Raw genomic sequence first — 12770 nt, forward strand, 5'->3', positions numbered from 1 at the left:
TATGTTGTTTCTGCTTGTTATTGTGAATTTGTATGTTCCTCTCATTATTTATGAGCCCCTTCCTCTTTTTCTGCTGTATATTAGTGCTGGAAGATTGCTTTAGAATTTGCTTAATGTATTGACTGTACTTTGTGAAATTAAATTTCAGATGGAACAGACAATCCTAGTTATAGGACTAGTTAAATCATGTTTTTGGTCTTGTTCTATTCTTGTATTAGCATTCTCTGCAAAATGTGCAGATCTCAGCCTGCCACGTTAGTGCTTTTTTATTACCATTCCATATGTTAAATCTGTTGGCATTTTTTTGTAGGTTATTTTCTGACTAAGATTTTCCATCCGAATGTTGCAACCAATGGTGAGATTTGTGTCAACACATTGAAAAAGGATTGGAATCCAAGTCTGGGCTTACGACATGTTCTAATTGTAAGTTATTTGTAGGGGAAAAAGTGTTGATTGTAAGTTTATTTGCTGATGTCCAAGGTTTTTTTTCATTTAAGCTGGAGACCAATAGCTTCCTGAACCTACTGGTCCCACAAGAATTTACGTTAACCATGTGGATTGTGTAGTAGTCAAGTTATCCTCCTGTTGAGCGTAAATACTGTTACATGACAGGTAGTCTGGTGTTTACTGATAGAACCATATCCAGAATCAGCTCTGAATGAGCAGGCTGGCAAAATGTTACTTGAAAATTATGAGGAATATGCCAGGCATGCAAGGTGAGCTGTGCTACTTTTGTATTTGCTTAACAAGTATTTCTAAGTGGACTTGAAGTTCCCGAATTATTGACTGACTGAGTCTTTGAAGTGCTTATGATCCATCAGCCATCATTTTTCTCCGTTGGCCTGTGTCAAATAATTATATTGCTTTCCTCTTGTCAGTGGTACATAGATAACTGGTGGGTGGGGGTTTTGGCAGTTGTTTGTGCTAATGTTGATGGCGAAAAGGGGATATGGCCCCTTCCTCTGCAAGTGGAAAATTTGGCAAGAAAAGCACACCTGTTAAAGTGTTTTTGTCTATAGCCAGCACCTATATTACTTGGTGACAGAGCTGTGAACATGCAAAAAGGGGCTTAAATATTAAACCTTTTTGACTTGTTCAGCGAGTTCAAGGCGTTTTTAAATATTTAAAACCTGTATTTACCATTTGACTTGCATTTCTGTGTGACGACTTTTGTTAGCTGAAATAACTATTGTTTCTTATTTGGCTAATAACATGCAATGGAAAAAGTTTACTTGATCTTGTTATTTGTCATATTTGTTTTAAGATTCTAGTAATCCTTTTCTCCTTTTTAATAGGATTAAACTGCCCCCTTTGAAGAAGCATGAATATCAACTCTTTCCAAATAGAACTTCTTAAAAAGTTAGATTATGGGACAGCAAGGACACATTGAAAAATAAATTTATTTAAAATATGCATGAAATAAAATATACATTAGAGATAAATTTATGCTTATTACGTTGGAATGGTAATTATTTTCATATTCTACACATTGGGAACTGCAAAAAGAAATATTTTAGAAACCTCTACTTACAGATGAGCTAAAATTTTTGGATTCTGAAATTGTTGAAATTGGAAAAGTCAGTGGAAGGACTAATAGATATAGACACGCTTATGTTATACCATATAACTTGTTTCTGATATTCATTTTTAAACTTATGATGCCTAGTCTAATTTGTTTTAGGGATGGACATGAACGTCTCCAAGCACGTCTTACTATTTTTAGATTTTCGTAAGATAGAAGTACTAGATCCTTGGGCAAGTAATAGTGTCCATCATGACTCAGCACCTTAATAGAAATGTTTGCTTCTCCTCACCCACTTGTCTTCCATATGAAATAAAACTAAAAGAAGGAGAATCCTGTTAGCATTTGGAGTAATATGCTTTTCTATGGTTTGCCTTATGTTACATATTATTACTAGGATCATACTAAGGGTAGACCTTGGTACGGAATGAGTTTGCTCTATTTTGAGCTGCACATCAAAGGTGGAAAACTACCTTTGCATCCAGCGGTAAACATGTATATTTGACCTTTTTTAGATCATACAATAGTAGGAGCCTCAAGTACTGGCACAGCATTTTTTCTTCACAAGTGCCACAATAGATATGCATAGAAACTTTTGTTTGTTTTCATTTTTGATAATTGATTATTATTCTCCTTGTTTTAAATTTGATCATTAATCTATTTATTGAATTTTCATAAAAAAATCATATATTGAGAAAACTTGCGTTTGAATTGTAATTTTTGTTCTTTTTCCCCTAACTTTGACATATTTTTTAATCTTGACCAGCATATGTGCATTTCATTTTGAATTGTAATTTTTGTTCTTTTTCCCCTAACTTTGACATATTTTTTAATCTTGACCAGCATATGTGCATTTCATTTTGAATTGTAATTTTTGTTCTTTTTCCCCTAACTTTGACATATTTTTTAACCTTGACCAGCATATGTGCATTTCATTATTAGATCCCCTACTTAACTTCTTTTTTCTTTTAGTTTTTGATAGGTAAGGTGTCACCTCTCCCCCTCCCATGAGAACAAATTTATGGCTTTCTCTGGGTCCCAAATCCTTGGTTTGGCAGCAATGTCTGTGCGCCACAACTAGTTGCTGTCTTGAAAACATTGACCATTTCTTTTCTGGTAGTTTTTTAGAGTAGGATAGCCATTAGCATGTAGAAGTTATATGCCACTAGCTTGGAGAAGTTATATCCCACTTTGGGTGTCTGTCATTTGAACATAGCTTTCTCAGTTTGGGCATGTCTACTAGATGTTAAGTTTGTCATGATGGAATACGTTGAGTTTGACCACTTTGCATGGCTGGATTATAGTCTTGATAGAAAAGCAGCAAGTTTGACTATATTATTTCTGAAGATATAGGCATTATTTGACTCCGCATGTCACAATCAGCCTTGCTGGTGTGTTTTGCATCATTAGGCACTACTATATGTTCCAATCAATTTTGTTTTCAATGCGTAAAGGTCCCTCTGATGGTGTGTTGCAGTTTGAAACAAAACTTCTTTGAGCAGATTTTAGGGACTGTGTTGTGAATAGTGCTGTATGGTATGGCATTCTACCTCAGACTGTTGAATACGGTTTATGTTTAATGGCTTTACAGGCTCTACACCGGGATTCATGCTCTTGAGCCAAAATCGAAGTTTAAAACTGGAACTATTTCAGGATCCACTATGGCCTTGAACATGAATCAATCAAATACCTCAATTTGTAATGTTGAAAAGAAGAACGCAGTATCTGGTGCTGCATTGCTATTGCCATCAACATTGGCATCGTCCACAACATTCACCAAAGGTGTAGGTGGGGACGACCAGATTGACTCGGCTGTAAATCCAACAATTGAGACAGGAATGAGCGGTTCAACAGCAGCAGCAACCCAGAAGGAAGGTGGTGGATTGGTGAAAGTTAAGGCAGATAAAAAGAAAATGGATGCTAGAAAGAAAAGTTTGAAGAGATTATAAAGTTGGGAAAGGTAATTGTTAAACTTTGTGGGGTTAACATTCTGTAAATGCTGATGTGTATACTTAACTTGGGACTTGGATGAGAACCTTGAGGTGGCTGAGTTTTTGTTTGGATTAAGAGAACTGACTCAAATGATTATTCATTGGTAAAGTTCTTGGGATCAGCTTCTATGGTTTCATATACATTTTAAGAAAGATGCAAAAAGCTCTTCTCCTCTCCGACTCTGTTTGCTGTTAATGTTGTGTCTGTTTGGAGCTTTATTTGTTCATGGTTGTAGAATTTGGATCGCAAGTCTCTGCTGTGGGTTGGTTCTTTGTGGCTGCGGGGATGGGAATGCCAAATCTTCTTTAAAATATACTGTTTGGCAAGGATGATTTCCATTGCCTTGGGCAATTAATGACCATCATTTATGGCTAGTTCTTCAAAAGTTTTTTGCTTTACTCTTCTTCTAGTTCTTAAGTTCAAAATCAATAACAAAATTTCTTATTTTTATCATAGTTATCAGATTGGACGAAAATATTCAAATGGTGAACCACTGATCGAACTGTGAGTAGTATGTAGCCAGTTAATGATTGGTCCACTTTTAATAACAATGATTTTTGAAACCTAATAAACCATAAACTGGCAGCTATTGTTTGAGAGAAGTCAGTGAAATGGTTGCTTCATTTTGTCACTTCAATACGCCATGGAAGCTGATCCTAATAACTTCACCAACGATTCATTCATTTAAGTCAGTTCTCTTAAACCAAACAGAAAGCCACCCACCTCAAGCTTCTCATCAAAAGTCCCAATGGGCATCACCATTGCAACATTTTAAATTTAGCCCACAAACAGGGCGGATCTGGGGTTTCAGCTCGTGCCAGCCTCAGCCGCCCACATAAGAACGACACCGTGCCAGCCTCAGCTCTCTGCCCACCCCAAGCAGTTCACTGCTCACCTCCACCCTGTATCCGCCCTTGCCCACAAAAGTATTTCTATTACCTTTCCCAGCTTTATGATCTGTTCAAACTTTTCTTTCTGGCATCCATTCTCTTTTCATCTGCCTGAATTTTCGCCAATCCTCCACCTTTCTGTGTTGCTGCTGCTACTGCTATCGAACCACTCATCCACAGTCGAGACTAGCTGGGATTTGGATTAGGATTGGGCTATCCCTTTTTCAAACTTGTTTTCTTATATAACTTTTCAAATAGAAAATGAATTCTTTATTTCTGCACTATTTTTTGTTTTTTTTTTATGACCCAATTCCAGGCTTGCGCTGATTAGTCTGGGGATAGCAACCCCGACTCCTCAATGATGCTACCAGACAAATTGCGAGATATGCTTGGCTTATCAGGGTTTGAATTTTTGCATTAATTCTTATACATATAAGAATTAATGTCATTAAAACAAATTATATTACACCCACAAAATCATATTTTTTATATCTTTTATAAATGTATTTTCTATTGATAATATGTGCCAAATTCACTATTTCTGTTAACTTTAATTAAAATTAGCGACCACACTTGCCTGGTTTCATAAATGATTTGTTCATGTTGTTTTAATTTTTTTTAATTAAAATAATATTATTTTAATAAATTTAGATCATTTCTTCCATGCAGTGCCGTAAAATCACTTAATACTGCATCTGATGGTTCCAAACTTTACTTCAGTAAATGTACAATTTTCAAGCGTTTAAGGGTTACGTTCAATTTTGCTAAATATAACGAAATTCTTTCAATGAAATTGGATGTAATACCATGAATTTTTATAGAATTCTTAAAGAATTTTGGAAATTTTAAATTGGTTTATTTGAAATTTAATTACAAAGAAAAATTTCACAAATGGGTTGATTATTCAGAATCGTGGAGGTAAAGCATAATTATCAATTTATTTGGAATTTAATTGAGAATTTCCCAAATAAGTGTAATTTTAATGAAATTAGCTTGTCAGATAGTTTTGGCAACTTTAATAGCCAACTTTGGGCTCAAAATTCTTTTAAATTAGATTAAATCGGCCCAAATACATTATCGGTCGTCCTAAATGAGACTAAAATAAACTCATGCATCTTGATTTTGTTGGAAATCGTTAAACAAATTGAAAGAAAATGGGACTCAATAACATGACAGTTATTCCGGTTTACATTGGCAGCCAACAAATTGCAAGGAATCAGATTCCGAACTTGATCGACAATTTGCTTGTTTGGGTTGGCCATTTCAAACTCGATCTTAATTCGATTGGCTTTGAATCAGATCAAACCGATTGACGAGTATTATAGGCAGAACAAAGACAGACATGTTGACAGTTCCTGTTCAAATTAGCAATTACTAGTGTGCATGAAAATGGACGTCAAATTCAGCGGAAGAACAGCATGAAGTCTTCAAAAATTTGAACCAAATTGGATTGGTTTGAAAGGAATTTGGGATTGGCTTTTACATAAAACTAGTATTTTGTGGGATAAACATAAACAGAAAAGGAGTAAGCAATGATGCACAAGTAGTCCCACACTGGCATGAGAAGAGAACCTTCAAGCGTTTATAAAAGGGTGGCTCACATAGAGAGCTGTCCCTCCGGGGACATCCGATAAAATTGGAACGATACAGAGAAGATTAGCATGGCCCCTGCGCAAGGATGACACGCACAAATCGAGAAATGGTCCAAATTTTTTTTTTATCCTTTCAGCCTGCTTGTCTCCCTAAGTTTGTTTTTGCTTTAATTTGTTACTCGTATATGCTATGCCTCTGTTGTTTGAATAATCGTTTCAGCCAAATGGAAGAAAGAAACTGCCTGTTGTGATTCATTCATAATCTTACTGTTAGTTTGCTGAATGAGTTACTGTTTACAAAATAGCCCAACTCTCTCAACAACATAAGCTGCTTCCTACTTTCATGATGAAGAAGCTTGTCCCTTTTTCTTTTTGCCCCTTCTAGACTTGTGAGGACTCCTCTCGGAAATTTTCTAGGACACTAGCCCAGTTTAGAAGGTTTTGACAGCAATATCTTTACACAAAGCCATACAATTGAGGGATTCAAGGTTGACAGGAATCCCAGTGGACAAGATTTGGAAGGTTAGTAACTTAGTCAGAACGAATGAAGCATCCAAAGGAGTAGACAAGTCATGGAAAGGGCACTTGTGAGATACATTCTTTTGTATTGAGACAAATAGTACGAGTACATTCATTCATCTTTGCAACCTAACTCTCCGATATCTTCTTCCTCTTTCTCTTCTGTTTGCGTGGGATTTGGATTCACGTGGAGACGAAGGCATAAATTTCAAAAGCAGAATCAGCCATCCATATCAACTTCCAACCTCTGAACAGACACATTCTCAAGAAATCCTTTCCAGCAGTTTTTTCCCAATCCCAATCTCTCGTCACAGCTCATTGAAGTCCTTGAACTTGTTCACCCAACAAACCATGTTTTATATAAATTGATCTGATCTAGCATTGCTATAAAAATATGAAAAATGCTACTTGTACAAATAATTAGGTTACCAAGAGAATGATCAAAGACATCAAATGACAAAAATACCCTCACTCAATTTTCCGTTGCCCATAGTGATAATGGAAGTTCTCATGAGTTGTCTTCAAATAGGCAAATGACCAAAACAAGAGATTCCAGTCTTCAGCAAAAGGATAAAAACATGTTTTGTTCTTCTACTAAAGACTCGAATATTTTATTTTGGTCATTTGCTTATTTACAGATAGGCTTATGAAAACTTCCATTATCGCTATAGTAAGAAGGAAAACCCATATATATTGCAAGAAGATAATGAAGAACCTTAAGAAAATCTTTTTCTCCAAGATCACGTTATTAGAAATCAATTTCAGTGAATGGGTGGAAGATGACATCAAAATAGACTATATGCCGGGGAAGGATGGTGCAATTATTATATATGGTTCAAAATATTTCAATATTATGTAGGAATTGTTGGATGTGTGTGTGTGGTTTTATTTTTAATTTTATTTTTATTTCTTGCTTGGTCCCCAAGATGTTCTAGAACAACTTGGCCCCCAAGTTCTTCTAGAAATACTTGGTCTCTAAGCACTTCTTGATTGGCTTGGTCTCCAAGTTTGGTGGGTGCCTATATATATTGGTGTGAAGTTTTCCATTCTTCACAAGCTCTCACATTGTTATCTCTTCTCAAGTTTTATCTCTCTTATCGAGTTCTTTTCTTCGAGCTTTGGAAGAGTTTGGTATTCTCAAGTTTTTCATCACTGAGAGTGAGCTCGTCTTGAGTTCTGCTAGCTCCGGTTGTTCGTGGCTGCCGTTCACCGGAGAAGTCGTTTCATCCTGCTGAGACAGTCGCTGTAGTCTGCTTGCCGCCGGTGCAGGGCGCTAACTGTCTTCAGGACAGCGCAAAGCGCGACTCGACCTACTTCTGTTCCTGCCTCTTCCACGATCCAGAAGTTTGTTCCTAATTCCTTGTCGTTCCAGCTGGGAGCGGTGCTGTTCAACCATCTTCTCTGATTTGCTGTTTTAGTCTGGTAACCTCTGTTGTTGTTCATTTAATTATAAGCTCTTGTTACCGTGAATATCAATTGTTATAATAGTGGTCAAGTATATAGTATATGTTTCTTGTACCGTAGCCGGTTAGAACTACTTTCTTGTATCAAGCAAGTTATTTTTGTATTATGTACGCATCTATACTCTCTGTATCCCTAACATTCTGAAGACAGTTAGAAAGAGAGTCTAGAAAAAAAAATGGATGCCCCTATTCCTGCTGATGGTTCCGGTGTCGCTGCTACCGGTGTTGCCTCGGGTTCAAACCCGCCCCCTGTTGTTGCCTCGGGTCTTCGCCCACCCATTGCCGCTGTTTCTGCAACAGCTTCTATGCAAGGGCTCGGTTCAGCCGTGGCCAAGCCAACCCCACATGTTGAGAAGCCACCACCATTTAATGGTGAAGATTTTAAAAGGTGGCAACAGAAGATGTTATTCTATCTGACCACACTGAATCTAGTCTACATCCTCAAAGAGGATTGCCCCGTTGTCTCAGAGGAGAATATGACGACAGAGACTGTGGCTGCGAGGGAGGCATGGATGCACTCAGATTTTCTTTGTAAAAATTATATTCTGAGTGGCTTGGTCGACCCACTGTACAATGTGTATTGCACAGCGTATGCTACTTCCAAGCAATTGTGGGACACCTTGGAGAAGAAATATAAGCTTGAGGATGCTGGCACCAAGAAATTTCTAGTGGGTAAGTTCCTGGATTACAAGATGGTTGATACCAAATTGGTGGTCAACCAGATGGAGGAACTGCAAATCATCATTAGTGATTTGCATAGCGAGGGATTGGTCATCAATGAGCCATTCCAAGTTGCTGCTGTGATTGAGAAGCTGCCACCTTCATGGAAGGATTTCAAAAACTATCTCAAGCACAAGCGCAAGGAGTTGTCTATGGAAGATCTAGCTCTTCGTCTTCGTATTGAAGAAGACAATTGCAAAGGAGATAAAGTCTCAGACAGATTTGAAGCTAAGGCTCACTTAGCTGAGGCTCTCAAATCTCAACCTAAGAAGCAGCAAGGCAAGAGAGTAAGCGGATCGCTGGGTCCAAAGAAGTCTACTACCAACAAACGCATTCAAGGCACTTGTTGGGTGTGCATAAGACAGGCCATAGGGCTATGGATTGCAGACACAAGAAGGGTTAAAGCTCTGGTAGCAACCAGCGCAAGTCTAAGCCTTCTTATGCCAATATGGTGGAAGATGATGAGCTCGTTGCAGTCATCACTGAAGTTTGCATGGTTGATAACGCCAAAGGCTAGTGGATCGATATAGGTGCTTCAAGGCACATTTGCAAGGATAGATCCTTGTTCTCAACTTATGAGAAAATGGATGGCACCGAAAAGGTGTACATGGGAAATGCCGCAGCCTCGACTGTGGAAGGCAAGGGCAAGGTACTGCTAAAGTGGACATCTGGGAAGATCCTGACCCTCACAGATGTATGGCATGTGCCTGAGATTCGCAAGAATCTGGTGTCTGGAACCCTGCTGAACAAAAATGGGTTTAAACTCGTTTTTGAATCTGATAAATTTACTCTTACCAAGGGAGGAATGTATGTGGGTCGAGGATATCTAGATGATGGCATGTTCAAGTTGAATGTACAGGCCCAAGTGCCTAAGAAGATTAATAAGAATGACTCTTCTACTTATATTGTTGAGTCGTGTGATGTTTGGCATTCAAGATTAGGACATGTCAATTATCGTTCCCTCCAAAGAATGGTTAATCTAGGGTTATTACCTAGTTTTAACATTGATAAGGGACACAAATGTGAAGTTTGTGTTGAATCAAAGTTTACAAGAAAGCCGTTTCCATCTGTGGAAAGGAATAGTGAATTACTCGACCTAATTCACAGTGATGTTTGTGACATGCAAAGTACTCCCACTAGAGGTGGAAAGAATTATTTTGTCACATTTATTGATGACTGCAGTAAATATTGCTATGTATATTTACTACGCAGTAAAGATGAGACCTTTGATGTTTTTAAAACATTTAAGGAAGAAGTTGAAAATCAACTGGGAAAGAAAATTAAGGTGCTCAGATCAGATAGGGGTGGTGAGTATGAATCATCGGCTCTATCTGAGTTTTGTGAATCTCATGGTATAATCCATCAGATGACAGCACCTTATACACCACAACAAAATGGTGTAGCTGAAAGGAAGAACCGAACTTTGAAGGACATGATAAATTGCATGTTAAATAGTTCGGGTTTACCCCATAATTTGTGGGGGGAAGCGTTGCTTACTGCAAATTTTATATTAAATAGAATTCCACATAAGAAGTCTGACAAGTCACCTTATGAAGTGTGGAATAGTAGACAACCCTCCTACAAAATCCTGAAAGTGTGGGGGTGTTTGGCCAAGGTGCAGGTTCTTTTACCTAAGAAAACTAAACTTGGTCCAAAAACTATTGATTGTGTCTTTATAGGCTATGCCTCGCATAGTGCTGCCTATAGGTTCCTGGTAACAAAGTCAGAAATTCCTGACATTAATGTTAATACTGTTCTAGAATCTATAGAAGTGGAGTTCTTTGAGAACATCTTCCCTTTTAAGGGAGATAAACCCTGTGCAAGTGGTTCCAAGAGAACTCATGAAGCAAGTTCTTCAAAAGGCCAAGATGGGCAGAAAATTGACATCGAGCCTCGAAGAAGCAAAAGGGCAAGGAAGGCCTCTTCCTTTGGCCCAAATTTCCTAACCTTTGTGTTAGAAGATGAGCCACAAACATATGGTGATGCAATGTCATCTCCTGATGCTCCTTATTGAAAAAAGGCTATTAATAGTGAAATGGATTCCATCTTGCAAAACAATACTTGGGTATTGGTCAATTTGCCACTTAGGTGTAAACCAGTTGGGTGCAGATGGATTTTCAGAAAGAAATTAAAAGCTGATGGTACTATTGATAAGTACAAAGCTCGGTTGGTAGCTAAAGGCTATCGTCAAAAAGAATGACAAGACTTCTTTGACACGTATTCTCCAGTGACGAGAATCACGTCTATCAGGATGTTGATTGCTATTGCAGCGTTATATAATTTGGAGATACATCAAATGAATGTAAAAACAGCATTCCTGAATGGAGATTTAGAAGAAGAAGTCTACATGGAACAACCTGAAGGGTTTGTCGTAAAGGGACATGAAATGAAAGTTTGTAAACTAGTAAAGTCTCTTTATGGATTGAAACAAGCGCCTAAACAATGGCATGAGAAGTTTGATCACACAATGCTGTCAAATGGATTTAAAATAAATGAGTGTGATAAATGTGTTTATGTGAAAAACATAAACCAAGAATGTGTCATTGTATGCCTGTATGTGGATGACATGTTGATAATGGGCACGAATAGAAGTGTCATACAATCCACAAAGCAAATGTTGAACTCACACTTTGACAAGACCTCGGTCTTGTTAATGTTATTCTTAGAATTCGAATAATAAGGAATTCCGAAGGGTATGCTCTTTCTCAGTCGCATTACATAGAGAAAGTGTTGAGAAGATTTGGTCACTTCGAGAGTAAGCCAGCAGTTACTCCATTTGATCCAAATTCAAAGTTGAAGAAAAACCATGATGAAGGTGTATCTTCTCTGGAATATGCCAGAATTATTGGGAGTCTGATGTACATCATGAATTATACTAGACCTGACATCGCCTACTCCGTAGGCAGGCTAGCGAGATACACGAGCAATCCTGGGCATGACCATTGGGGTGCATTGGTCAGGGTACTTAGGTACTTGAAGTACACCCTGGACTATGGATTGCAATATACAAAATATCCACATGTACTGGAAGGATTTAGTGATGCTAATTGGATCTCCGATAGCTTAGAGACTAAATCAACCAGTGGGTATGTGTTCACCCTAGGTGGTGCTGCTGTGTCGTGGAAGTCTTCAAAGCAGACGTGTATAGCATGGTCAACCATGGAATCAGAGTTTATAGCTCTGGACAAAGCAGACGAAGAAGCTGAGTGGCTTCGCCATTTCCTCGAAGACGTTCCATTATGGCCAAAGCCTGTTAACGCCATTTGCATATATTGTGACAACTTAGCTGCCTCAATGAGGGCTAAGAATAGTGTCTACAATGGAAAGTCAAGACACATTAGGCGCAGGCATAACACTGTCAGAGAGTTGCTTACAAATGGAATAATTTCCATTGATTATGTAAAATCGAAAGAAAATCTAGCTGATCCTTTGACGAAAGGAGTGACTCGTGAGTAAGTCAAATTTACATCGAAGGGAATGGGGTTAAAGCCTTTTAAATGACTTTTCCGGTAGTAACCAAACCTAGTTGACTGGAGATCCCAAGATCTAGGTTAAATTGGCCAACTGACTGGAATAAGTCATAGTTGACACACTATGAAACTTTTAGTTTCTCCCCATGTCTCAGAAATTGAAGAGTGTGTCCTGTCGATGTTAAAGGGAAGGTTGATATCTTGATATAAGAGGAGTAGTGACAGGGTACTCTTAGTCAATGCTTCCCTGTATGAGAGTAGAAGTGGGGTCGCTTCTATGAGAACTGTTAAATGGCTTGGGTTCTCTAGAGCTCTCATGAAATCCAAGATGCTGTCCAGGACCAAAAATGACACAATCGTATAGAACTCAATGGGTTAAGACATGTTGTGTGTGATGTCTATTGTCTCGATTTACCTTCAAAAGGATAGTTCAAGAGTTAGTCTCACTATTTTTTCGGTAAATTCGATAGACATTCACTAAGGAAGGTTCAAGTCCAAAAGACACCTTGTTGATGCATAACTTGTCTATTTGCTCTCAGTGAATCCATGTCGTTTTGTATGATTTTAGTGCACACACACTCATGTGGGGGATTGTTGGATGT

General features: G+C 38.1%; 1 protein-coding gene and 1 non-coding gene across 3 annotated transcripts in view; both read left to right on the top strand.

The window, feature by feature from the left end:
• LOC127789053 (ubiquitin-conjugating enzyme E2 22-like) overlaps positions 1–3690 on the top strand; it is a 28608-nt gene extending 24918 nt beyond the window's left edge. For both annotated transcript variants that reach the window (XM_052317806.1, XM_052317807.1), the window contains exons 5-7: positions 311–423; positions 613–716; positions 3114–3690. In XM_052317806.1, coding sequence (XP_052173766.1) covers positions 311–423; positions 613–716; positions 3114–3471 — 575 coding nt within the window. In that variant the 3' untranslated portion in view covers positions 3472–3690. The remainder of the gene's footprint in view (positions 1–310; positions 424–612; positions 717–3113) is intronic.
• A 2325-nt stretch (positions 3691–6015) lies between these two features.
• LOC127789463 (U6 spliceosomal RNA) lies at positions 6016–6118 on the top strand. Its single transcript, XR_008020607.1, has one exon. It is a non-coding gene; the product is annotated as a U6 spliceosomal RNA (small nuclear RNA).
• The last annotated feature ends 6652 nt before the right edge of the window (positions 6119–12770 follow it).

The sequence above is a fragment of the Diospyros lotus genome, chromosome 13, assembly GCF_014633365.1.
Source record: "Diospyros lotus cultivar Yz01 chromosome 13, ASM1463336v1, whole genome shotgun sequence".
Classification (NCBI taxonomy): domain Eukaryota; kingdom Viridiplantae; phylum Streptophyta; class Magnoliopsida; order Ericales; family Ebenaceae; genus Diospyros; species Diospyros lotus.